The 27979-nt window shown below is 42.0% G+C and overlaps 3 protein-coding genes across 13 annotated transcripts in view; 2 read left to right on the top strand and 1 right to left on the bottom strand.

Moving 5' to 3' along the window:
- The window catches only part of Amotl1 (angiomotin like 1), a 79167-nt gene extending 73518 nt beyond the window's left edge, over positions 1-5649 (top strand). For all 10 annotated transcript variants that reach the window (XM_048344080.1, XM_048344082.1, XM_048344081.1 and 7 more), the window contains one exon: positions 195-5649. In XM_048344080.1, the coding sequence (XP_048200037.1) occupies positions 195-286 (92 nt within the window). In that variant the 3' untranslated portion in view covers positions 287-5649. The remainder of the gene's footprint in view (positions 1-194) is intronic.
- Positions 5650-6771: 1122 nt separating this feature from the next.
- On the bottom strand, positions 6772-18436 carry Cwc15 (CWC15 spliceosome associated protein homolog). 2 transcript variants are annotated; one of them, XM_048344086.1, is made up of 7 exons: positions 18385-18436; positions 16145-16283; positions 15254-15366; positions 14444-14526; positions 13995-14102; positions 9775-9893; positions 6772-7207 (listed from the first exon to the last, which is right to left on the bottom strand). In XM_048344086.1, the coding sequence occupies exons 2-7, from the start codon at positions 16273-16275 to the stop codon at positions 7078-7080; spliced, it is 684 nt and encodes a 227-aa protein (XP_048200043.1). In that variant the 5' UTR covers positions 16276-16283; positions 18385-18436; the 3' UTR covers positions 6772-7077. The 2 variants fall into 2 exon arrangements, with proteins under 2 accessions (XP_048200043.1, XP_048200044.1); XM_048344087.1 differs by lacking the exon at positions 18385-18436 and adding an exon at positions 17932-17964.
- A 54-nt stretch (positions 18437-18490) lies between these two features.
- Positions 18491-23043, top strand: Kdm4d (lysine demethylase 4D). The gene is given in 3 exon segments (XM_048344085.1): positions 18491-18855; positions 20508-21147; positions 21150-23043. Coding segments are annotated over 2 exon segments (1386 nt in total). The 5' UTR covers positions 18491-18855; positions 20508-20858; the 3' UTR covers positions 22247-23043.
- The last annotated feature ends 4936 nt before the right edge of the window (positions 23044-27979 follow it).

Here is a 27979-nt window from a genome sequence, read left to right as displayed (position 1 = left end):
CTTTGAGTCCTGTCATTCAGCTTTTCTCGGCTATGAGATAGGTAACCAGTGGCCACACACACACAAACACACACATGCACGCGTGCATGCGCGCGTGTGTGTGTGTGTGTGTGTGGTGAAGGAAGCTTCTAAGTGGGCCACAGCATTTAAAATGAAACCATGTTAAGAGTGCTGCTGTTTCTTCTGTTTGACAGAGAACTCTCCTAGCCATGGGAGAGGCCGGATCAGCAGTTTGCTGCATAAGATGGAGTTCCCTGATGGAGAGATGATGGAAGTTCTCATCTAACTGCCACCCATTTAGTATCTGAAAACTGACAAAGAAGAAAAGTAGCAGAGAGAGAAAAGGAAGATCAAGATGGTTGCAGATAAGAAGCCAGGAAAGGCATTGTCAAAGATTCCAGATTAATAAGAATACTTTTCATAACTGTTACAAAGAACAGGAAGCCTACATAACTACAGAGAGAGGAGAAAGTTATGGATTTCTATCCCATATAGTGGAAGAGGAGATGTATTTAGATTTGGAATCAGAGTTCAGAAGAAATAGGAAATGGAATTTCACATTGTAGGTGGGAATGCTCTGTGTAACCCTATTCTTTGGCTTTAAGCAGATAAACCGAGCCTAGATATTCCTTGGAAAACCCCCATTCTCCTTGCTTCTTAGCATGTTTAATTTAAGAAGAACCTGCTAGAAATACCTAGAGCTCACCTTGGCATAATTCAGTATCACTATGCCATTGTGGGATATTTCTAAGTGAGGGATAAGGAATTGCCAGGGATGATGATCATCATCTCATTGCCGGCTTCGTTTTCAGGAGGTCATGAGGCTTCTTAAGTCTTCTGGACTCAACAGTATTTTTTAAACAAAATAGGAGCATTATGACCTTGTTCCTCTTTCATCATAACTTCTCTCAGTTTATCACTGTCTCTGCTTTGTTCTCTTTAATTTTACTTTTTTGTTATGTGGTGTTTTGTTTTTGTTTTGTTTTTTGTCTGTTTAGTAAGACATGGCAGAGTTCTTTAGGCCTAGAACTTAGGAAGACATTTGAACTTGTCATCATTTCATTCCTGATATATCTGATAGTAGTCAGTAGGACAAAGATACATACTGGCTTCCTGGCTGCTGCCTCATCTATGCCAGGCTGGGCTGCTCTCAGTCTCATTCTGTGAACTGAGGAAGGTGGTTGAGGAGTAGATCCCATGGCTCACTGTGACTTCTTGCATCAAGATCATGGCTCTGGCTTTCTTCTTTTACATGAGCTCTCTTGTAAGGAGTTACTGATTCTACCCCATTGCTTTGTTGGAGCAAGACTTTCAAGATAGCACTGCAGGAAATGGATGGCAGTTTGCAAACAGTTGCTTTGATGGCCTCTAGAATCTTTCCAGGTTCCCTTGTCCCACTTTCTTGCATGTGGGGCTAAGGAGCACCTGCACCACTCTTGTGCAGTTGTCTGCTTGGTGCTGATGAGCACACAGGCTTCCCTCCTCAGCCATGAACTTGCTTTGAAAGTGGTCTGTTGAGTAGATACACAGCATGCTTATGGTTTTCCAAGTTACAGATGTGAGGAAAAAGTGTTACAGAAATAAGCCAGGAGTATAAGACGGTGGGTCTCTTGTGTGTTTGCTGTGATGTTTTGCATGGAACTCCAGAGACATTGGCTTCCCTTACAAATCTAGGAGATGCTGGCTTAGAGAAGAGAAACTAATTAGGTGATAGGACACTGACTTTTCTCTCGGAATGTGATTTCCCAAGATGTTTTTCTTTAAACTCTTAAAATACTGAAGACAACACTAGTTGGGACACTGCTTGGATAGTCTGTTTTAGGACTGGTCTTTGGAGTGTAACCTGAGTGAAGTTACAGTTGCCTCAAAATGAGTTTGTAGAAGGAAGACAAGACAGGTCAGCCAGAGGAGAGAAAGAAAGCAATGGCCTTTGCCAGTAGGCCTCTGAGCCCAATAGAGGAATTGGGGATTGACTTCCTCAAACTCTGCTCTGAGGTGGGTACTGAGCTTTGTGCTGCCTGCTCTCTGTCTCTTCGAATCATCTCACATTGAGCAGCAGAGTATTGTGCAGAATGAGAAATCAAGGCAGCTCTGAAAACCTGAACAGAGCTTGCCCTGTTCTTGGGGGTGAAGAGGCAACACAAGCAGCCTTATCAGTAGGACATGGAGTTTAATATGGAATGGATGGGGATGAATTAGAGGGATTCTGTCTACTGGTGCATGTGGTTCAATTGTTTGTCACAAACTCTTAAAATGCATTTTGGCCCCAAGTAATGTTGAGGTCAGACTAGGAAGTATAGATGGGAAAGCTAAGGCAGTTCTACCAGCCTCACTTGCATGTCTGGGCCACCCTAACCTTACAGTATGCCAGCAACAGGTAAAGACAGGAACCACTGCCCAGTTTCTCCAGATGCCTGACCACCACATTGGAACACTCAAGCATCAGGCTGGTCCTGCTAAATTGTCAAGCATTTTAATTGTTAGAAGTTGAATGGGAACAGGAACATTTTACCAACTACAGTAGTGCTGTGGCTTTTGTCCATCTTCTGTTTTGTTTTATCTTAACCTAGTAAGATTTCTTCTTGAGAAAGGGCATCTATAGCGTTTTCGGAAGACACCTCCTGTCAAGCCAGGGCCTTCAATCATTTTGTGCTCATAGTTTCCTTTAAACTCACTTAATTTGTAATAAGCAAGAATACAGTTGCTGAGCATCTACTCTGAACTCTGGGACATGTACAGCATCTTACTTCCTTTTGCTCTGAGAAGAGCACTGGAACTAGCTAGCTAGCTCTGTTTTGTGGAACTGCCTGTGTAGACTGTGGTGCTAGTCCTCCGAGCACCAAGGGAGCAGGCACAAATTTATTCTCCTGACTGCAGATGCAGAAACAGCTCAGAAAGGTCAAATCCTTTCTCAAATCTTCACAGGCAGGAGAAGCTAGGTTTTAAAGCAAAGGCCTAGAAGGGAAGCCTGAACTATGGGATGCATGGCCTCAAGTATAACATGCAACACTATGCCTGGACTCTGTCCCATATTTGTGAGATGTATGTGTAACACACATATGGTTGCCATATCTTTTAGAGCCTAAGAAATAAGACTAAACACAGAACTTTTAGAATTGCCCATCACTACTGGGCATGAATGTTTCCTTTTGTGTTCTATTATAAGCACAGCTGCAGACTTACATAAAAAACTATATCCAAAGTCTTGATCATCTTGATTTTCTCAATGGACATCTGATCATAGAACTTGAGAGTATTGTGTCAGAGTGAAGGATAAAGGCTTTGGCTTTGAGTAAAGGTATGTCAAAATAATTCTGCTTTCATCTCGAGTGGGCTTTCTGGCAATTCCAGTTTCTGCATGCTGCCAGTGTCATATGGAGTATGAGAAGTAGTTGGATCAGGAATTGACCCTGTAGCTTTACTTAATTGATGATTCTGTAGGCAACAAACATTACTGTCTGTAGGTCCATAAAACTAAATTGCAAAGAAAGCCATATCATTTACCAAAAATTTTACAGCATTTTCAGAATATATTCTGAGCATTTTCTTCTCAATATTTCTTCTGCTTCCTAGAAGCTGGTGGCCAAAGGGTATAGAGGTCAGCATGTCTACACTATGCCTGCAGCTCATGGCAGCCTTGTTGCCCCTCAGTTTTGGCTGAGAGGGGAGGAAGTGGTGGAGATTCCCATTTAAGATTTAGGAATGTGTCATTTGGAACTCATACGAATTTGATTCTACGGTGCTAGGAGTAGAGATCTAGGTAGTTGCTCCAAATAGATTCTGAGGTTTGGAAGAGAGAATTTAGTAGTTCTTTTGTTAATGGCAGAAACTCGAAATGTACCCTGCAGAGAAGTGACTTTGTTCTTGTCAGGAGTAGCCTCGGCCTCCTACATCCTCAAGATGGAGTGGCTGAGTACACCTTTATGCCAAGTACTGATGGGTGGAGAATCTTTGTTTGCTGGCAGCCTTCTGAATCCCAGAGAGAGATTTGCAAGGGAAGATTGAGGTCCTGGGAGGCAATGATGAAGAGAATAGGAGTTGAAAAGATTTTCGAGGCAGACAGCTCCCATGTAGACTCTAGAAAGCCATGCTGAGATGCTTTCTCTAAAACCCAAATATTCTGCTTTGTGTCTGTACTGGAGCAAGCAGTGTGTTTTTCTAAGATCTCTAAATGACTCTCATTTCTGATTGAAGAAGTCTCATGGTCATTGTGAACTAGGGTCTCCTGAAGGTTCCTAAATGGTGAGGGCCTTAAGAAGCCAGAGAATAGCCAGCCCTCCAACACATCTGAGAACCTGAGACAGGCATGATAAATGGTTTTATGCTTTGTAAACGTTGGCTTTTTTTTTTTTTCTAACTTGTGTTTAAATGATCTTTATTTCACGTGAGGATTGTTGAAATATTTGCCTTTGTTCTGTGGCTCCATGGAAGATGAGCAGATAATTAAGAAGTTACCAGAAGCTAGTCAGCTGGGAGCATGCAAACTTCGCCCTTCAGCAAATGCATCTCTTGGAATTAATGGGCAGCTTTTCCTTTGAAGTAGCGAACCTGTTTTTCATTTAGTAATTGAATTATACATCAGGATGTATATACGCATGAGGTGTGACTATAGGGTTGTGAGTAACATTTCTTATTCTGAGGGCTTCCTCTTACTCCTTTTGGGGGTTACTACAGTGCTGCCCAAGTTTGAAAAAAATTGGGAATTCCTCTATTAGAGTGGCAGTGGCCTTCAAAGTCTGCTTCAATTTCCCTTAGAAGGGAAAAATCTTCACCCTTTGAGGATAGATTTAAGCTTTGGAAATAATCCCAAGTTGTTCAAAGCTTGGATGAGTAAATACAGATGGCAGTGAAGGTAAGTCACACCATTTTTAAGAAACCTCTTGGTATGAATCTATTAAGAGGGAGAGCAGTACTCACACATGGACAGCTTCCATTGTCTGACCATGCTTCGTGTTCACATCTCTGCACACTACAGATGTCAGTGCCCCCCCCCCCAGTAGCTCTCTTGCAAAGGCAAGTTATACTTAAGTGCATGTTATTGTCATGTTTGCAGTGATTGAAGTATGTCCTGGCCATGAAACTTGGGCTTCTTTGCAGAATTAAATACTGCCCTGTGCATAAGGCAGAGTGTATGCAACATTTTCTTGTATCAGCTCCTGCAGTTTTGATGCCCAGTATCATGTTAAATGTGATTTTGCCCAGGATTCTGCTCTTGGATAGATGCCTGTGTTCATTACAAATGAGATCTGTCCACAGTATTTGAGTCAAGGCATTTTTCCCTTTTGAGGAGGGAACAGTGGAGCCTACTCAAGGAAGCTCTTGCACATCTGTGTAAAGTTCTGTGAAACAAGGTGCGTGCAAGTACCTGATTCAGCCCAAAGATGACAGTCCTGGTGTCACTGTTCTCTTTACCTGCTGTGTGTCATTGTGCTGCAGACATGTGTTTTGGGCATCTTTGTGTCACTGGCCTCAACTGAGAGGTATATGGGTCTGTATGGCCAGATGGGTCTGTACAGAGCTGGGGAGTGCAAGAACACCAGATGTCCCACATAGCAAATATGGATACAGTTGTCAGCCAAAGATTTTCCTATTCTGTGCTGCTTAAACCTGTGCCTTAATCTTGTAATATAATAAATGGATAAAATAGCAGAGTGGTTCCTCTTCGCTCGCTGCTTTTCTCTTTTGAAGATCCAACACTGGGTGCTTCCTGAATGTTTCACTGTGCAGCACAGAAGCAGCTCCACTCGGGTTGTTTTTCCACTCCTGTGTGAGCCCTGGTGCAGGCTGCCAGGCAACTCTGGTGCTGAGGAAGTGAGTTGTGCTGCTGCTGCATTTGGCAGCCCAAACTCTCTGGGCCTCCAGAGATGTGTGTATGTTCTTGAAGGGAGTTTCTGGATTCAGAGCCTGTTGGGGAATGCTAGAATGGCTCTGCTGCAGGGATTTTTGGCCAGTCAGCCTAGAAAATAAGAGGGCTCTAAATTAGTGAGATTCAGGCTAGGGCTAAGCAGTAAAGGCCCACGGGGAGACTGTGACCCTAGGATCCCTAGCATAGGAGAGGCGCAGTGCCTTGTTTCCTAGCTGTGCCTTTTTTCTCTTGTGCCCACTTTTCTCGTTTTTCCTGGCCCTAGTGTAGAAGAGCTCACCGAGACTATGAACTAGGCATCCCTAGACTTCCAAAAACCTTGGGTGTGATTTGCATGAAATGGTCTCCTTTGACCTTAACAGACTGTATCTCACTTTAAAACTGAGAAACTATAGCTTCAAACTAGTGTGAAAGATGGTAGGATGGGCATCAGAACCTAGATACTATGAACTTCCATGTGAAAGGTGAGTGGGTACAGGGAAGGCAGGTGAGCTCAGGCTCCTGTTTGGTTTCTTGTCTGTATTGCTTCCTACCCAAAAAAAATCTTCATGCCCTCAGCATAAAGGGCCAGTATTTATGGGTTCCCAGCCCCTGCACCTCAAGAGTCCTCTAAGGAAACTGCTGGAGGACCAAACAGGATACTTCTGGGAGACAGCACACCATGAGTAGAAAGCTGTGTCATGCCTCTCTCCAGCTTGGCTTCTCACTGCTAGTACCTGATGGGAAGGGGGCCAGGGCAAGAAATAGCCCCCAGTGACATGCTCCCCACTCATCTATTATTCCAGCTAGGCCCCATCTCCTAAAATTTCCAGTACTACTAGATGGGGACCAAGCATTTAACACATTTGCCTGCACGGGAAGTGAAGAGAGGAAAGTAACACATAAAGGCATTTTTTCCTTTGAAATGTAATTATACAACATTTTATAGCCTAAGTCACAACAAAAAGGATACAAATTAAGATTAAAATATTTATTACAAGCAGATTTGTTTTCCCTACATTAAAAAGAAAACATGACGAAACATTCAGAGAATGGGAACTGCTAAAACAATTCTCAAGTCCATCATCAAATTCAGTATCACTAAAGGAAGAGATATTTGGAAATTATAATTAGGGAGCTTATATACCACTTACACAGGGAGAAAGGAGAAAAAAAACTACAAAAACAAACAAACTGATCTTCAACATTCTAGTGTTTAAGCACATAAAACTGTACTATTTAATGTATTTCTCCATGAACTTTTTATGAAATTCAGATCGTAGAGTATCATTTACAAATCGTTTGTCTTTCTTTTGATCATCTACACCTTTCGCACAATTCTTGAAGACAACATCATCATCCCACCTAAAGGGGAAAAAGAAAATGTCAGGAGACAAGATACCATGTGCACTGCAAAACTTACTTATCAAACAAAAATATGCTAACATGCACATTGCTTGACCCAATAAAAACACAAAGTAATCTAGAATACATAATGTTGCTTTATTATAATGAGGACAATTCCTATTTGAACCATACAAGCTCGTTTTGTTTTTTACTCCAGTAAATCTTTCAAAGAAAATTTTCTTTGAAAGAAATTTTGAATTTCTTTAAAATTTTTTTCTTTGAAAGAAATTTTGAATTATAAAGTGAAAGTACATAGACTTTAATATGCATGTTTACTGTTTTCAGGTCTAAAAGGCAGCATTAGTGCCATGTATAGTGGACATAACCTGACTTATTAAGGGGTTTAGGTCAGGTGATTTTTGAAGATTTTGTAGACTTGTCAACATTGAGTAGTCTTAAAAGCCACACATGCATGGGCTACAAAACATATAACTTCAGAATATTATCTAGAATACAAAATATAAACCCACACACATGAAATGTAAGCCCATATATGTATGTTACTATACATTTGCCAGGAGAAATTGCACATGGAAAACAGGGAAAGAACCTAGCATCTTTGGAAATTGTTAGTAAAGATCACAGCTGCAGTGCACAAAATGGGAAAAGCTCAGCACAGCAATATGACCCGGGTTCTCTCATTTTCATCCAAAAAGGGAAGAATATGCTGTGTGGCATTAATAAACATGTCATTGATAGGCTTTTTTTTTGTATCTATTCTCTGTAGCCAACAGGCTTTGGCCCCTCCTCTCCAACACCAGACTCTTCCACGTTGCTAAGTTACAGTACTCATTTTACTCACCCTGATAGCAGTGTCTGGACCAGAGGACCTTTCCTCCTCTTGAAACACTGTTTACCTAGCTTGCCTGGCTTGCCAGATGCCAACTGTTTGGTTTCTGGTATTACCCAATATCCCAGGCTTTAAAAAACCAATAAAATGACAAGTCCCAAGTACATCATCTGCAGTATAGACTAACTGCAGAAACATCTCAAGTTACCCTTTCAAATATATATATATATATATATATATATGTACACATATATATGTTGCCTCAAAGCTATGTCTTACCTGTGTGTAAATGTATATAAACATCCCAAGGCTATGGTAGCTTCAATTTGCCTGCCCTGCCCTTCGCCCCAGTTAGTCTGCATTCTTTCCCACCTTAGTCTCCCAACTGCTCAGGTAGGAATGCCTTGGAGTTTGGTCTTTAATAACTTGTCACTTTGTTAGCAAACCCTGGCCTCTGCATCGCAAGGGAACACTTTTTACTATGAGTGAGTTAAGTAGCCACTGAAGGTTTACTCCAAAAATTGGTGAGTTGATAGTTTTGATAGAATTAGGTTCGAGGAAAAAAAAGCCAAAGCCTGGAATGAGGATGAAGAGGGTGTGTGTGCATGCAGGAGCATGTGCCACTCCTGCTAGAAGACAGCAATGTAGTGGTGATGAGGAATAATGAACACAGGGAAGTCGGCAAGATTCTCCAGTTACCTTATACAAATAATGAACTTCCTCTTGTTCAGCATCTTTTATAAGCTATTTGCTTTCTGTAAGCATTTTACTTTTCTACACTTTACCACCATCTGAAGTACTATACAGTATTTACTGTTTATATTCTCTGCTCCTTAGCCCTCAGCCCTCCACAGACCAAGTACAGAAGTCTTAACATGCAAACCATTTTTATGTCAGCTTGCAAAGTTGGCTTCCACTGGCATTTAGAAACCTGTGTTCAGGCATCCTGTCAGTTTACTCCCCTTTCTGGAGTTTGGATTTTGGTATGTACTTGGCAGAAGTTGCCTAAAAGACGAGTCTCAATAGAAACCTTGACACTGGGTCGCTAGTGACTACCCTGGGCACCATACACACATTCTGATACATTTTCTTTGCTCTGTGTGACCTCTTTTGGAAAGAGACAGCATAAAAAAGCCTGTACACAGGTGCCTCCAGCCTCCGCTTCTATCTTTTCTCTTTGTAAGCAGGCTGTGTGTCTTGACTATGCTAGTCATGAAGACAGCCCTATAGCAAGTCTCCTGAATCAACCCTTCTGCTGGATGTCTGAATGTGAACGGTGGTCTTGAGGACCCTCCATATTTGGACTAACATACAAGCTTTATAGTGTCATGGGCTCAGTTCACTACTGTCTTAGATCATTATGAAGTACACAGCTGGTTATTACAGGTACCTACTGAAAATGAATTCATTTTCCTTCTGACAAAGAAAGGTATCAGTGGATGGTGAGGTTTTAGAAGCTTTACATAATGCACCCTGCTGTACAACTCACAACCATTATACTCCTATATTACCATATTACTTCTAGTACCTTCTTTTTTTTTAATTTTTATTTTTTTCCAGTCCTGTCAGGACCTGAGCGCTGTCCCTGGCTTCCGTTTGCTCAAGGCTAGCACTTGGTCACAGCACAATTCCGGCCTTTTCTGTTTATGTGGTGCTGAGGAATCGAACCTAGGACTTCATGCATGCTAGGCAAGCACTTTACCACACTAAGCCACATTCCCAGCCCCTCTAGTACCTTCTTTTAACTTTGAAATTGGCCTGAGGCTGAGATGGGCCAGTGAGATTAAGAAGAGGGTTTCCACTCAGAATGTTTTCCATACGAATCCTCTCTTCTTCGGCTTTTTGCTCTTGTTCCTGTCAATGACAGAGGAAACCTCAAACTTGCTATGTTAACTACATGTCAATTTTCTTACATTAGCTCATAACAAAAAAAGGTCAGGGTTGTATGAGAAAAATAAGTATCAAGATAGGTTTCTCTCTCCCCTTTCCTTTTTCCTTTCTTGATTTCCTTTCCTCCCTGATTTTTTATACCACAAAAGTCTCACCAAAATAATTTGATGTTTTTTATTATAAATTATGCTTTCCACCAGTCAGGAATCTGTCTTAACTCTTGAAAAGCTATGAGATGCATATTAAACCTGTTTCCTTTTGAAATGCATACAATACTACTTTAAATTTTGAGAATACGTAATAAACTTTATGTTTACAATTTAAGAACATTAAAAAAAAATCAAAGACAGCAAAGCTATTAACTCACTTTTTAAATGGCTATGCACAAATGTGGTTAACATTAATTTTGAGTTATCAACAACAATCTTTATCTCTTCAGATCAATAAAATTATTATAAATAAGTCAAACTACCATGTAAACAGCTATATTCCATTAACATGCAACAACCATTCCATTATGATGTTACTTTCTACTTTTTTTGTGTGTGTGTTGGTTCTGGGGCTTGAACTCTGGACCTGGACAATATCCTTGAGCTCTTGTCTCAATGCTAGCTCTCTACTACTTTGAGCCACAGTGCCATTTCGTTTTCTGGTGGTTAACTGGAGAAGAGTCTTATGGCCTTTCCTGCCTGGGCTGGCTTTGAACTGTGATCCTCAGACCTCAGCCTCCTGAGTAGCTAGGATTACAGGTGTGAGCCACTGGTGCCTGGCTCTTTTTTTTTTTTTTTGCCAGTCCTGGGGCTTGAACTCAGGGCCTAAGCACTGTCCCTGGCTTCTTTTTGCTCAAGGCTAGAACTCTACCATGTGAGCCACAGCACCTCTTCTGGCTTTTTCTATATATGTGCTGTTGAAGAATGGAACCAGAGCTTCATGTATACAAGGCGAGCACTTTACCACTAGCTCATATTCCCAGCCCTCTTCCTACTTTCATTCCTCTTCTTCACTAGGTAAAAATTATTCCTTTTTTTTTTTTTTTTAAGAAACAAAGTCTTTCAAAGGAGTCTGAGCTGACTTCAAACTCTACGCTCCTGGCTCAGCCTTCCAAGTTAATGGGATTATAGGTGTGCAGCACCATACCTGGCCTCATTCCACTTTTATTTTGGCACTATTTTCTTAACTTTTAGACCTATTGGTAATATCTTAAAATAAATATAAATCCTACTTTCCTGTGTTTGAAGGATGACAAACTACTGACTTAATAGGTCAAGGAGAAAGAGGTTGCATGGGAATAATTTGGTAATGAACCTAATCTTCCATATTAGTTCCTATACTTTAATGCATAGACGTGAACAACTGATTTCATTCTTATCTGGAGGTGAGGAAGTCCAACATTGCTCGATTAACAGCTTTCTAAAAACTGTATTTATTTTCTTAAACATTATGCTGATACTTAAAAGCATAAGACATTTCTCTCCAAGTTGTCAGAAAAGCAGCTCAAGGATACAATGTATACTACTACTACTAATAATGTGTGAAACATAAAGTCCTGGCCTTTGAATGTTATTTTAGTTACCTGATTATCACAGACAGCACTGATAAAAAAGGAACCATCTCTTTTCACATTCAAATGTTCAATCCAAACAATCCCACTTTCTCAGTTTGAGAATAAAATTTTGCCTAAACAATACCACACATATTCATTTATGTACTATTTATGGTGCTATTTTGTGGTGGTGGTGTGTAGTATTTGAGTAGTTCCAACAGCTTAAAGTATTTACTATGTAGCCCTTTCTTCACACATTAACTTATGACACAGGCTACTCAGTTTGAAAATGTTCCTTTGGGACACCATTAAAAAACAATACCAATAATTCATTCTTCCTCATTCAGAGATCAGATAAAGTATCTCATAATCGTTAAGACCTATTTTCAGTCTCTCTTAGATTCTATTCCCTGACCTGCAGACTCACATTTTAGCATTAACCTATATGTCTCTCCAGTGTTTTCTGTTTCTTTTTTAAAGAGAACAATTCTTGGATTAAACAGAATTTCATACTAAAGTCCATGCCAAAAAAAAAAAAAAAAAAAAGCAACTCTGGTTGAAAATGGGTGCAATGTTTACCTAGAAACTGGAGATCGGGGCTGGGAATATGGCCTAGTGGTAAAGCACTTGCCTGTATACATGAAGCCCTGGGTTCAATTCCTCAGCACCACAGACATAGAAAAAAGCCAGAAGTGGTGCTGTGGCTCAAGAGGTAGAGTGCTAGCCTTGAGCAAAAAGAAGCCAAGGAGAGTGCTCAGGCCCTGAGTCCACGCCTCAGGACTGGCAAAAAACAACAACAACAACAACAAAACAAATAAAGGAAACTGGAGATCATCTTTGCTGCCACTGCCAATCCAATTATTTGGCCAATTCTACTTCCTTTATATCTCTATCAGAACCTATTACTTTCAAATCCAAGTACATATCAAGCAAATTAAAAATTCTCTTAGTTGCCTGTGAGGATTCTTGAAATAGCCTAACTCAGTTTTACCATCCCCCTCCCAAAATCTGTCATCTACATTTTTGTGAGTCATGTTTCTAAAATGCAAAAAGCAGTCATCAATCTCCTGAAATCAAATGGTTCCTCATATCCTTCAGAACAAAATCCAGACTCCATTAGTACTAGCTTACTGCCCTGTACTCAGAGGCATGCAGGCACTCCAATTTCATCTCTTTCTCTTTGTTGAGATAGGGTCTCATATCATATAGTCTAAGCTATTTCAGAACTTACTCAAACTCAAAATCTTCCTGTCTCCAAGTTCTGCAACCCATTTTCAACTCCTGGGGGGTTTTGCCTTGTGTCAGTACTGGGGCTTGAACTCAGGGCTTGGGAACTGTCCTTTAACTTTTTCACTGAAGGTTAAAGCTCCCACTTGAGCCACAGCTCCACTTCAAGACTTTTTTTTTTTTTTTTTGGCCAGTCCCAGGCCTTGGACTCAGGGCCTGAGCACTGTCCCTGGCCTCTTCTTGCTCAAGGCTAGCACTCTGCCACTTGAGCCACAGCACCCCCTCTGGCCGATTTCCATATATGTAGTGCTGGGGAACTGAGAGCTTCATGTGTAGGAGGCAAGCACTCTTGCTACTAGGCCATACTCCCAGCCCCACTTCAAGACTTCTGGTGGTTAATTAAAGATAGGAGTCTCAACTTCCTGGCCCAAACTTCCTGGCCTCCTGAGTAGCTAGGAATGTAGATATGAGCAACATTTAATTTTGAGTTAGATATCTCCCCCAAGTCCCCACTGTGTAATTACAAAGTCTAAGAATATTCAGAAGTTATCAAATCTACTGACAAAATGTCTCATTTAGGCAAGAGATGCAAGAAGCTTTTAGACTATAACTATATCTTAATTATCTTCAAATCTTCTAATACTTAATAGGAGTAAGTTGACTTAGAAAGAATTTCCAACAAAACTAAGAAGCTTAAAATGTCATATAAAAATAATCCGATTTAAGGCTGGGTGTCAGTGGCTCACACCTGTAACCCCAGCTACTCTATAGGCCAAGATCTAAGGAACAAAATTCAAAGCTAGCCAAGGCAGAAAAATCCCTGAAGCCCTTATCTCCAATGAATCACCAAAACAAGCCAGAAATGGAGCTGTAGGCTCAAGTGGTAGAATGCTACCCTGGGGCAAAAAATGCTCAAGGACAGTGGCCAGGCCTTGAGTTAAAGTCCCAGAATAGGTGAACACATGTGTGCAAACACATCAAAAAAATCATGTATGTATAGGTGCAATAAGGGACATTTCTGACATTATTTTACTTGAGTTAAACAATGTTTCCACTTTTAAAACAAAGAAATCCCCACCTGTATAACTAATGTAAACTAAAAGAACTATTTTTAGTTTTAAGCACTGGGGACCTATTAATAAACAAAGCAGACAGTCTCTGCAGAGCTTATATTCTAATGGAGGAAGACAAATAAAAATGAATAAATTATAAACTATGGTTGAAGATTAAAAAATATTGACACTATTGGATATGTAAGATGAGAAGATATAAACACCTGACACTTTGATTTTTACCTTTCTGGCCTGCTCCTCAGCTCTTTCTTTTTTAATCTTTTCCAGTTCAGCTAGAAGTGCTGCAGTATCATCATCATCACTCTCCTCTTCAAAATCTTCATCTTCCTCCTAAAGCAAAAGTAATAACAATTCAGGAGACTGGAGAGAAAACATACACTTATTTTCCCTCTAAATAAATAAATTAATGTACTTACCCAATCGAATATGTCTATAATCACCAAACAATCAAAATCTAAATAAAATCCCACAAAAGTTTATGAATTCTTATTAATATGCCAATCTGATAAAAGACTACTGTGCAAGCTTACACAGGACTGGCAAAAATAAGTAAATAAATAAATAAATAAAAATGCGGGTCATTGCTTAATGCTAACAGCCTAAGAAAGCACCCCAGAAAAGCATGATGAATAAATTACTCTAGAGGGATAAAAGCAGAAAACAGAACCTACATCTGTTAGAGGATCATCTGCGTCAAGGTTGGCAGCAGGAATCTGGTCTAACCGAGGCTTCTTGGACACTGAAGTTGTATGTTCTGGCAGAAACAAACATATAACTTTGTGATACAAGTGTTGCATTTCCTTTTTCTCCACTTTTACTGAGACAACATCTTGCTACACAGCCCCTCAAATACTGAATCTTCCTGCCTCAAACTCCTGAGTGCTAGGAGGACAGATATACCACCATACCTGTCCAAATACAGCACAGGAAGCTAGGGTCACAAAGGGTCCATATTAAAAGCATCATGACAGCAGGGATAATACGTCATTTCCACAGTGACAGGCACATAAGCCTCTAGGAAATGTTTGTTGCTAAATAGTAAATTACAAAAGCATTAATACAACTGCTGCCTCTAGAAATTCAGGGAACATTTTTCATAGGCTGGACATATAACAAAAATACAACTGATACTCTAGATGCCCTCCAATAGCCAGTTGCAAAAATGAAAAACTCTCTAGACAGAAGAAAACAGTTTCACTTGACTGAAATGATTGCTGAATATTCTTTCTAATACAGAAACAAAAATATAGAATGAGAACAATCATCGTAGTATCCCCAATTTTTTAAGAGGAAAAATTATGACAACACAAAAACGTTAACTTTTTCCAATTGCCACAAAGAGTAACACAAGGTAAATTTAATCAAAGTACATTATATGTATTAAACTCCTTTGTACAATTCATCAAAAAATAGAACAATTACTACATAAAAGAAAATCCACAACAATTAAATGAGACAAACATTTTGGACGATTGTGGTACCTCTGTTTGGACGATCCCTATTTTTTTCTCTGGCAGCTGCTCTCTCTCTCTCTTCCAACTCTCTCCTGAAGTCACGGTTACGAACCTCTTCAGGAGCATCCTGAGTAGTTTGTCTGAAACAAAAACAAACCAGGACAAAAGTATAACAACCCACAAAAAAACCACCTGGCTGTAACAATCAAAGACCATTTACAAATCCAACTATCTCCTCAAGCATAAAACAAGGAAGAGGACAAAATAATAAACTGAAAGTTATTAACAGGCATTATGATGTTTCCATCACATTTCAAGAAGTCCAAACTGAACCACATATTGTTTCATGATATGACTGCAGATTGCTTAAAATGTCTTTGATTCTTGGGGCTGGGAATACGGCCTAGTGGCAAGAGTGCTTGCCTTGTATACATGAAGCCCAGGGTTCGATTCCCCAGCGCCACATATATAGAAAATGGCCAGAAGTGGCGCTGTGGCTCAAGTGGCAGAGTACTAGCCTTGAGCAAAAAGAAGCCAGGGACAGTGCTCAGGCCCTGAGTCCAAGGCCCAGGACTGGTAAAAATAACTAACTAACTAAATAAATAAATGTCTTTGATTCTTGTTTTTATACCAACTCAAGAGCTTGTGACAATATCACTTTTCTCATATTAACTACTGCTGAGAATCCATATTCTCTGGAATAATACATTAGTTACTATCCCACCTATTAATGGAATTCCTGGTTAATAGAAATTCCTGGTAGCACTTTCAAATCACAGAGCAAAATTTTACTGCTGAAACTTCTCTCGTATTCCATTCCTATAAAAATAGATAAGTGACAGACTCTAGCATTCTATTGCTATGAAGACAGGAAGTGATAGAACTTAAACATGAACAAGATAAATGTGTCTTCTATACCTGTATTTTATCTTTGTGTGAGAGGGGAGGTCTCTGCTTGAATACTGCTTTGAAAGTTGGCTCAAGTCACCTTCTCCTTTTCCTCTTCCACCTCTTGCAGGTTCAAAGGTTGGCCTGGCTGCTGTAGTCATCTTTTATTCTTTGTGTAAGAACAGTACAACTCTCATTTTCTAAATTATTCACTAATACCTATTCTTCTGAAATGATTTTCAAAACTCATTACCCAAAAAGTTGATTAAATAGTCTTAAACACAAGTTCTTAAGAAAACAAAATTATGAAAGAACCATGCACATTCACCAGACATTGCTTTGGCTTTGCTCCTTTGGTTATAGATAAATTAGATAAAACTGCTTTTTTTTCAGATGTCACCTGGTATTGAAAACATTAAGACATTCTTTAATTTGTCTATAACTGATATAAAAGAATCCCTTCACAAATTTTGCTGAGTAGCATTCTACACTTAAGCTGCACCTCCAGTCAGCTTTGCTGATCTTAATGATTAACCTTGATGTGTTACTGAGAATGAGTATTATCCTCAACAGTCACTTTACAGTAGTTTGAGACTTACGTTGAAGTTTGGTGCATTCTGATCCCATTTTGTATTTGCGATAAACAAAAATGTAATAGGAAAAACCCTTAGAATAACCAGTATTTTAACTTTATTCAAAAACTTGGTACTTCAAAGTATCAACAGAGGATGCTGAAAATGCATTTGACTTTTACTTTGGTCAGATGACTGTGATCTGATTTCTTAATTTCTATATTCAAAATCTTTTGAATTAGGTATATAATTAAAGCCGAACATTAAAAAATAGTGTAATTCAGCAATATAATTCAAGAATGAAGTTTTATTTTCTAGGTAAAATATAGCTTATCATATCAAATTTAAATGTTACTTTATAATGGTAAATTCCTTTAAAAGAATATTTAAACTATGTTGCATACTTCCTACCCCCTCCAAGACATCAAAACATTGTAATAGTGTATTAACTATGTAAATTTTGCCTTATTAAACATTGTGCCTCACTTTATTAAGTTTTGTTGAAATCCAGCTCTATATTTCAGGAAAATAACAGTATTTTATTCGTAATGAATAAGAATTTACTCTTAAAAAATCTAAAATCCTCATAATGTTTGTATTTGCCTATTATTGCTTACCTGTTTATTAAACTTATTCAATACATTAATCAAAAAAAAAAGAAAACAAAATTATGAAGCTCAGCTGTGTTCTAGTTCTGGTGGCTTGTTCATGTCATCTGTGGCATACCCCAAAATGACTGCTATGAGAACTGTAAGATATGCCATAACGAAGCTCTTGTAAAATAGGGTATGGTCAAAATTTTTCAACCTTATTACATCAGATTCCCTAACAGTTGCACTTTATTTAAACCTCATAAAACAAGAAAAAAAAAAAGAGGTAGGAGGATGGGAATGTGGCTTAGTGGTAGAGTGCTTGTCTAGCATGCATGAAGCCCTGGGTTCGATTCCTCGGTGCCAACATAAACAGAGAAAGCCGGAAGTGGCGCTGTGCCTCAAGTGGTAGAGCGTTAGCCTTGAGTAAAAGAAGCTCAGGGACAGTGCCCTGGCCCTGAGTTAAAAGCCCCCCAAGGGGAGGGCAGGAAAAACAATAAAAAAAAATCACCAGCAAACTTACTAAATGTCCTGATCCCTAAGACTAGTGTGCTAGGCTCATGAGTTAAATGGGAAAACCCTCCAACAATGACTTGGATCGTTTTCTTCTATAACAGCCATTACGGTGTAAATCTGAAACCCAATGCAGTGATACATTCAGCCTTAAGCAAATCAGGTCTAGTAGCTGCTAAAATCCGCTTGCGTCGGGAATCAAGAGCAGAGAGAAGATGCAGAAAATGCCAAGATTTCCTCCCCACCTAGCCCCCTTGTTTACTTCTCTTGATTTTCAGAAAAGGTAAAGGTACGTCTCCAGAGGGAGAAGAGGGACGGCCGCTGCTGGGGCGCGCTGCCGCCCCGGCTCCAAGCGACCATCCCTCACTCGGGCTCGCGGCCTGTTCCTCCCGATCGGCGTCACCAGGGCCCCCGGGCGGCCCGGACGCGCAGCCTCTCCACAGGACCAGCGCCACTCGGGTCCCAGCTGGAACCTGGAGGCGGCGGGCAGCAAAGAAAAGCCCGGGCCCACCGCCGACTCGACCGCCCCGCCTCGCCCACCCTCGCCCGGCCTCTCACGCGGGAAGGGAAGACGCTGCGACCTCCCGCTGCTCACCAGGTCAGACGCCGCAGCCACCGAGATCTCACACACACACCATGGCGGCTCCTGACTCCCAGAAGCCTTAGCGCCCGGCACTGCGGCCCAAGACCCGGAAGGGAAACCACGGGGGCTTGACGGAGCTAGTGCAGAGGCAGCAACCAATGCGAAGACGCCTCGGTGGCGCGTGTCGTGACGTCACGACAGGCGGGGCCTCGGCCGCCGGGGGCGGGAGTTTGAAATCAGAGCCGCGGAGGCGGCCCGGGGGCCGCTTCACGCCTTGGGCGGCGCGTTACTTCATGTGTTTCCCCGCCCCCCCCGCCCGACCCCGGCCGGCCCCGACCTTCCCCGACGCCCTCGCCCGGCGCTGCGTGGACGGGAGCCCGGGCCAGCGGGAGCGAGCGGGCGGGTCGCGCCGGGCGACGGAGGTCCCGGGCTGCTCGCCGGGGTTCGCCTGGGCCAGCGGAGAGGACCGAGGAGCCTGAGCAGGTACTGGGCGGGCCGGCGACGGCCGGGGCGCCCGGGCCTCGGTGGGGGGGCGGGGGAAGGGGGAGAGGCGCCCCCGACCCAGGCAGTTGGGGCGGCGGGCCCCACCGCCGGGAGCGCGGGATTCGAGATGGCTCCTCGGGCGTTAGCGGGTTGACAGGGCCCCAATTCATCTGTGGACCTCGGGGATAGTACGTGCGCTGCAAGTGCTGGATGAAAATTCGCTTTTGGATGTAAGACTGATGAAATAAGATTTTAATCCCGTCTTTGAAACTTGCAAATGAGGAACGTAGAAAAAAGCCCCATTTCTCCGTAAATTCAGAACGAAAACCCTGAATTTTAATAAGGAATTCTTGGCCAATCTGACCCGTATTAAAGGACATTACTGTCATAAATCCCAGATACCTACTTAAAATTCCTTTCTTTCACTCTTCACATCCTGCTCCTTTGCCCCCTCCCTAAATCCCATTCCACTGCCACCACCCTCATCTAAGCCACCATTCTAGCCCCCTTGAGTTGCAGTTGTCTCCTAGTGGATCTTCCTGCTTCCTCTTGCTACCGTTTTGTGTGTACCATTGTACGACCCCACTCACAACAACCTCTCTTCACACTTAAGGGTGTGTGACACTACCCACAGCGGTCTCTTCACACTGCTGCGTGTGAGACCTCACCTACACAACCTCTCCACACTGCTGGGTATGCAGCTCCACCCACATACAGCCTCTCCTCCTCCCTTTGACCTTTCCAAAGGTGGCTACTACTCTGAGTTTGAAAACAGATTCCTTAATCTCCCTTTTGATCTTTAAGTAAATAGAATCATATGACAGATATTATCATGAATCTTATGCATTTACTCACTGTTTTCTGCATTAAACCTATTGTATTATACAGTTTATATCATCATTGCTAAATGACATTGCATTGTATGATTATACTTCATTGAACTTATCCACTTAGACATTTGGGTTATTCATAGTTTCAATTACTAGAATAAGGTTATGAACATTCTTTTTTTTTTTTTTTTTTTTTTTGGCCAGTCCTGGGCTTTGGACTTAGGGCCTGAGAACTGTCCCTGGCTTCTTCCCGCTCAAGGCTAGCACTCTGCCACTTGAGCCACAGCGCCGCTTCTGGCCGTTTTCTGTATATGTGGTGCTGGGGAATCGAACCTAGGGCCTCGTGTATATGAGGCAGGCACTCTTGCCACTAGGCTATATCCCCAGCCCTATGAACATTCTTAAACGTTACTTTTACTGCACAGCCATACAGGTTAGCAGATAGTTCATAGCACATGTGTGCCCACGCACATTGTTTATATTGACAATTATGTAGCATTTTAGTTTTTTCTATCTTGTTACCGTGTTTAATTTGTAGCTTCCTGACAACTTATTCTTTTTTTTTTTTTTGGTCAGGCCTGGGCTTGAACTTAGGGCCTGAGCACTATCTCTGGCTTCTTTTTGCTCTAGGCTAGCACTCTACTACTTGAGCCACAGTGCCACTTCTGTTTTTTTGTTTGTTTGTTTGTTTGTTTATATGGAGCTGAGGAATCAACCCAGGGTGTTGTGCATGCTAGGCAAGCACTCTATCACTAAACCACATTCCCATCCCCCCCACAACATTTTCTAAACATTAATTTTCAGTCTTTATTACTTTTTTAGGCTTTGTTTTAAACCCTGCCTGAAAATACATTCTGCTTTTCTGAATCATATACAGATCTGAATAGTTCAGCAGCTTTCAAGAGGACACAGCCAGGGGGGTCCATTTGAGGAGCCTAATAGAAACTCAGGGTGAGACACTATTAGTTTCTGGGCTTTCCAGAGTGGATTCCTCTTGGTTGGGCAACAATCCAGAGAAAGTATTGCTATCTTCTTGCACTGAGGTTGGGGGGGGTCGTGGATCTCTCATTCTCATACCAAAAAAAATACATTTTTGAAAAATATATTCCTGTATCCTCAACTATTTAGAATACATCTAAACATTGAGAGTCTGCTGCTTATTAAATTAAAATTATGAAGTCTAAAACCAACTGTGCTCATAATCCAACTTGCAGCATAATGATTTTTCGTCCAACCAAAGAAGAGTTTAACAATGATTTTGATCAATACATTGCTTACATGGAATCCCAGGGTACACATCGGGCCGGGCTGGCCAAGGTGATCCCCCCGAAAGAGTGGACGGTCAGGCACTCCTCCTAGCGCCTCCTGATCGCCTCACCCCTGCAGCATGTGGTTTCCGGCGGGGCAGGTGTCTTTACCCAGTACCATAGGAGGAAGAAGGCCATGACAGTGGAGCAGCACCAACGCTGGCCAGCAGCAACAAATACCGCACCCCCCCACACCTGAACTTTGAAGATCTGGAACGAAAGTACTGGAAGCATCGCCTGTATGATTCACCGCCAATTTATGGCGCAGATGTGAGTGGCTCCCTATTTGATGAGGGCACGAAGGAGTGGAACCTGGGCCACCTGGGGACCATCCAGGACCTGCTAGAGCAGGAGTGTGGTGTGGTGATTGAGAGGGTGAACACACCCTACCTGTACTTTGGTATGTGGAAGTCTACCTTCGCCTGGCACACAGAGGACATGGACCTGTACAGCATCAACTACATGCACTTCGGGGCCCCCAAGACATGGTATGCAGTGCCCCCCCCCCCCCCCCCCCCCGCACAGGGGCAGCTCCTGGAGTGCCTGGCCTGAGAACTCTTTCCCCGCAGCGTCCAGGGCTGCGAGGCCTTCCTCCGGCACAAGCTAGCCCTGATCTCGCCCCACTTGCTCCGGGAGAAAGGCATCCCCTTCGGCCGCATGACCCAGGAGGCCGGGGAGTTCATGGTCACCTTTCCCTACGGGTACCACGTGGGCTTCAACCACGGCTTCAACTCGGCCGAGGCCATCAACTTCGCCACTCTGCGGTGGATCGACTATGGCAAAGCAGCCTCACAGTGCAGCTGTGGGGAGGCCAGGGTCAGCTTCTCCATGGACGCCTCTGTGCGCATCCTGCAGCCAGAGCGGTACAAGCGGTGGAAACATGGGAAAGACCGGGCCCTGGTGGACCACAGGGAGCCCACAGGGCCGTTGCTGACCTTCGGGCCAGCGCTAACCCCCAGGCCACAGGTGATGCCTAGGAGGGATGTCCATGTCTCCAAAAAAGCTTCTCTGGGACACAGGCATCTTCCCCTAGGCTGGACGCCGCATCCCACTTTGCCTCTGGCCACAGACACTGGAAGCTGTTGCAAAAGCCAGGTGCGCCAGGTGACTGGCAGAGTGTCAGCTTCCAGAGGGTCCGCCCACCTCTCCCAGAAGCGTGGCCGAGCCCCTCTGCCATCCTTAGCCCCATCTTTCCCTGATCTCCAGGGATCACAGGGCCTAAGGGTCCAGCCAAAAGGCGTTTGGGCAAAGTGAGCCCAACTATAGACCCAGAGCTTGCCTCTCTGCCCGGGCCTGGAGTGTTAATGGTCAAACCTGTTTCCTTGAGTCCCGGGCCACAGCCCCCTGCCATGGCTTCCAGATGCTGCCTGGCCTCTGGCCCCTAAGCCAAGGGACTGCCTCTGTAGGAGCTCACTGAGGCTGGCCATGGGTCCATAGCACTGGCTGCTCTGGGAACCCGCTGGCCATGCATGGGAGAGCTCCTCCTGTTGGAGCCCCAGGAAGCTGCTGATCCCTTGGTGGTTACTAAGGTCACCATGCTTCTTCCCAGATTTTGTAATGACTTTGGTAACTTTCCCCCATGGAGCACTTTCTTGTCCCTCAGAGCTAGGGGCTGCTGAGACTATCCAGACCTGGTCTCCCACAGCATCCCTCCCTCCAAGAGAGGTACTGAGGAATGCTGCTGCGTTTGGGCTCTCCTTCAGTTTCCCTCCTCCATTCTGTACCCTCACCTGTAATACAGATGAGGCACTTTTCACCAAATAGGTCAGTGTAGTCAGAGAAATACATGACCTTTCTAGCCGCTGATGTATTTAAAATGTGTTGTCCCATACTTGTTCACAACTATATTGAAGTTATGTAACCAAAATGTTAAGATGTGTCTTTCTAACACTATTTTCAAATAAGGAGGAGGAGGAAGGCAGATGTCATTTTTTAGGCAATGTATTAACTTTTTCTTTAGGCCATTTGCATTCTATGGTGAGATGAGTGAGTTTGGGGGTGCGCTAGCTATCTAGCTGGCTGGGATAGGCTTGTCCTGTCCCCTGAGGGTCCTGTACTAGCTGTAACAAGGCTAGCCAGGATGTAATATGCTGGGAGAAGTGAGTAAACAGAAAACTTAATCTATTTTCCTCAGAATTGAACTATACTTTTGAGCTTGCTAAGCAACTGGTCTACCACTGAGCTATACCACCCCAATCCCCAGATTAATTTATTCAACCCAATAAGTAGGTCCACAAATCAATGTACAAGATTATTTTGATTAGTACCACATACTGTGAAGGGACAGAATTAGAAGTGGACAATATAGCAGAAAGGGAAGCTGCTGTTCTTTAGACCTTTCTGAAGCCCAACTGGAGGAATAAAAAAAAGGGAAGTCCATAAGAGACCTAACTTGAAACCTGGTAATTCTGTTTTTCCAGAAGTGAATTTTTTAAAGCATAACTGTGTGCCAGTCTTGCACCTATAATCCTAGATACTCAAGAGGCTGAGATCCGGGGATCAATGATAGTGGCTGGCTTAGGCAGGCAAATCTGAGAGACACCGCTAATTAGCAAGAAAAGGATTGGCGTACTTAGCTCAAGTGGTAAAGCTGATGGAGAATGCACAGGAGGAAGCTGACTTGTGTCTGAGGCACTGAGAGAAAGAAGAGGCAGGCACAGAGCTTGTGGGCCTCATGTTTCTGATTCATTACTTTCTTTCACTTTGAGATAAAAAAGCATTGAAGTTTAAAACAGCAATTGACAGGCGAAAACTTTTTTGTTTCTATATTTTGAGTGATAATTGGTGATTCCTGGACTCATAAGGTAGAATTAAATTGTGAATATGGCAGAGCAGGAAAATAAGAAATTCTGGGGGAAAAAGACTTGTTTGTTATTATTATTTGCAGTATTGGTGATTGAACTAGGAACCTTGCATTTGCTAAGCAGGTACTCTGCTACTTGAGCTTACAACTCTAGCCCTTGAAAAAAATTTTTAAGAATTTTTAAATCGTTATTATAAATGTGATGTACAATGTGGTTACAGTTGCATAAGTCAGATAAAGAGTACATTTCTTGTTGGACAATGTCATATCTTCCTTCTTGCTCTGTCTCAGACATGCTGTTGTTTTTTTTAAAGTATTTTTTCATTTTATTTTTAGTGGTGATAGTGAAGTTTGAGTCCCAGTATCATCCTTTCTAGGTTATACCAGTTGAGCCATGACTCCTGTCTGCTTTGCTTTAGTTTTTAGATAGGGTCTTAAAGCTTTTGTTCTGGGGGACGTGAGTCTGAGACCCTCCTTCCTCTGCCTCCTGAAGTAGCAGGCATTACAGGCACATATACCATTGGAAGTTGATTCTCAAAGAGACAGGGTCTTGATAACTTCTTGTGAAAGACTACAATCTTATCTCCACATGCCAAATAGCTAGGATTACAGTTGTGAGCTACCATGCCCAGCATATTTAACACTTTTTAAGCTATGCAAGACATTCTGGTCTCATATATTTCCTTGTCCAGTGCTAAAAATTTAATTTCTTATTCATCAATTCCCATTTATTTTTCCTTAAAGGCATCTGATTTCAGTTTTATTATTTATGTCAACTTTGGTATATTTTTGTTTTCCTTTTTGTTCATCATCATATATATATATATATATATTTTTTTTTTTTTTTTTTTTTTTTGGTCAGTCCTGAGGCTTGAACTCAGGGCCTGGGCACTGTCCCTGAGCTTCCTTTGCTCAAGGCTAGCACTCTACCACTTGAGCCACCATGCCACTTGTAGCTTTTTCTGTGTATGTGGTACTGAGGAATCAATCCCACGGCTTCATGCATACTAGGCAAGCACTCTAACATGATGCCATATTCCCAGCCCTTATTATTTTCATACTTTACTTTTGCTGAATTTGGTTTGGTTTGGTTTGATTTTACTAAGTGGTTAAGTTGAAAATAAGAGGAATGGCTTTTTAGAAATGTGAATATTAATTTTCAAATAAATTATTTTCTTTTGATTTTATTTAATTGTAATCTAGACTGTTCATTATTGATTTAATGACATTTTGATTGTAGTTCTACATTGATAAATTTTTGTAAATATTTTATGTATATTAAAAAGTATCTTCCATTTATTGGCCTTGTAGTTGCTGTGAGTTATATGATAAAAGTTACTTAGTTGTTCAAGTTTCTACAGCATCATTAAAATTTTTGGCAATGTTTTGACTCCGTACCTGTCCAATGCTAGACAAACACTATACCATTTGAGCCAACTCAAGGATAACACATTCCTCTACTCCTAATATCCTACTAGTTTCTGAAGAAGTGGTGGGGAAAGACAGACAAAACAATATTCTCAGCATGAATTACATTGTCAGATTTAAATCACAGTTCTTTGATTTAGTTTCTATGTTTGGTTAGGTATATAAGTTCACCACTAAAACATAATCCTAGTGACTTTTTCCCTCAGAATAACTATAAAATGTTCCCATTCTTCAAATATGTTTGATTTTAAGTTGCTATTTCAGCCTTTTAAATTTTAATTTTTATTATTATAGAGGAGATATGCAGAGGGGTTACAGTTACAAAAGTCAGGTAACAAGTATATTTCTTTCCTATATGTCTCTCCTTCCCTTTCTCCCAGTTTTTCCCTCCCATGCCCATGCACAAGTTGTATAGTTCATTTTCAACATAATATCCAGTGAGTTTGTTCACCCTTGTCTCTCCAATCAGCTTTCTTTGTTTAATATTTTCCCTTAACTTTCAGCCTCTAGATTTGATTAGAGTGGTTAAAAACAGAGGTTGACTTTTGGTTAAATGAAACAGGAGGTTGGGTGTGCTAACTAGGTGGCAGGGTTCAATCCCTGGGACCTCCATGTGGAGTGGCACTCCTAGGAGGAAACCCTCTCCCTCTGAGCCAGATTCCCTTTATCACTATTTTGTTAATGGAAGATAGATCACTTTGGTTCACTGTTGGACCAGTTTTTCAGTTTTGTACATTAAAGAAAAACTACCACTAAGTTGTTCCTAAAGATTTAATTATAATTCTTAGAAAAAAAAGACCCTAGTAAATTTTAGCTATGCCTGGCTTTGTTTTATCAGTGTGATGCATACATGTACCTATACATATGTATCCATAAATATTGACCTCCTTCAAGTCTATTGTTTTACTGTACAACTTGTCTATGCCTTTAGTTTGCATCTCTTCTCTACTGGGGTGAGGAACTTTTCTTCCCTACAGGCCATTTGGATGGCTACAGTATCCCTCATGGGCTATGTAAGATTATAAATACAGGCAGCAGGGAGAACATGAGAAGCATCTATTTTCCTGAAAATGACAATTTCATTTGTCTTTATGGCTGTGTAATATTCCAATGTGTATAAATATATAAACCACATCTTGTATTACTTACTTCTTTTTTTGTATGCTGGTCCAGGGGCTTGAACTCAGGACCTGGGCAGTCCCTGAACTTTTTTGCTCAAGGCTACCAGTTGATCCACAGTGCCATTTCTGACTTCTTGGTAATTAATTGGAAATAAGAGTCTCATGGATTTTCCTGCTCCGGCTTGTTTGGACTGTGATCCTGAGATTTCAGCCTCTAGCTACTTGCAGCTAGAATTACAGGTATGAACCACTGAAGCCCAGCTTATTTTGCCTTTTTTTTTTTTTTGGCCAGTCCTGGGCCTTGGACTCAGGGCCTGAGCACTGTCCCTGGCTTCTTCCCGCTCAAGGCTAGCACTCTGCCACTTGAGCCACAGCGCCACTTCTGGCCGTTTTCTGTATATGTGGTGCTGGAATCGAACCTAGGGCCTCGTGCATCCGAGGCAGGCACTCTTGCCACTAGGCTATATCCCCAGCCCCTTATTTTGCCTTTTAATTAAAAAAAAAGTTGAATGGTAATATATGTATATGTATATATATATATGCATATATATGAAAATGTTCAATATCCCAGGCCATAAAAGAAATGCAAATCAAAACAACTCCAAGATTCCATCTCATACCAGTTACATAGGCCAGAACATCACAAGCCAGGATACCATAATGGCACTTACACATCCATGTTCATTGTAGAACTAGTCACAATAGCCAAGTTAATGAAACAGCCCAGATGCCCTACAATAGATGAGAGAATTAAAAAAAAAATGTTCCTGTACACAGCCAGGTGCTGGGGGCTCATGTCTGTCATCCTAGCTACTCAGGAGGCTGAGATCTGAGGGTCACAGTATGAAGCCAGCCCAGCCAGGAAAGGCCTTGAGACCCTTAACTCCAATAATTCAGAAAAGCCAGGAAGTGGGCTGGGGATATAGCCTAGTGGCGAGAGTGCCTGCCTCGGATACACGAGGCCCTAGGTTCGATTCCCCAGCACCACATATACAGAAAACAGCCAGAAGCAGCGCTGTGGCCCAAGTGGCAGAGTGCTAGCCTTGAGCGGGAAGAAGCCAGGGACAGTGCTCAGGCCCTGAGTCCAAGGCCCAGGACTGGCCAAAAAAAAAAAAAAAAGAAAAGCCAGGAAGTGTGTTGCTCAAGTGGCAGAGCACTAACCTTGAACCAAAGAAGCTCAGGGACAGCACCTAGGCCCAGAGTACAAGCCCCAGGACCAACAACAAACACAAAGAAGACCTGTATACATGGAATTTCACAGTCACTAGGATGAGTATTATGCCCTTTGTAGGGAAACGGATAGACTTAGAACAAGTAATGCTAAGTGAGGTAAGCCAAGCTCAGAGAGACAAATGGCACATGTTTTACATGTGGAAGTTACACCAGGACATGATAAATTATACAGGATTCTAGGCATTCACATACAGTGAGAACAAAGGACCACACTCCTAGGGTAAGAACACAGAGGCACCATGCTTCTATGCCTATGACCATATAAAATAATATTCACTGAAATTTTAAAAAATGTCATCATTATATTGAAATTAGTTAAATATAGCAGAAATTTCTATAACACGCACTTGGTTGGCCATGGCCCCAGGCTTGTCTCTTGTTTTTTCAGTAATGGTGATTGAA

Source organism: Perognathus longimembris, chromosome 3, assembly GCF_023159225.1.
Source record: "Perognathus longimembris pacificus isolate PPM17 chromosome 3, ASM2315922v1, whole genome shotgun sequence".
NCBI lineage: Eukaryota > Metazoa > Chordata > Mammalia > Rodentia > Heteromyidae > Perognathus > Perognathus longimembris.
Note: the sequence above shows the minus strand (reverse complement) of the source record. Positions and strands in the feature narration are given on the sequence as shown.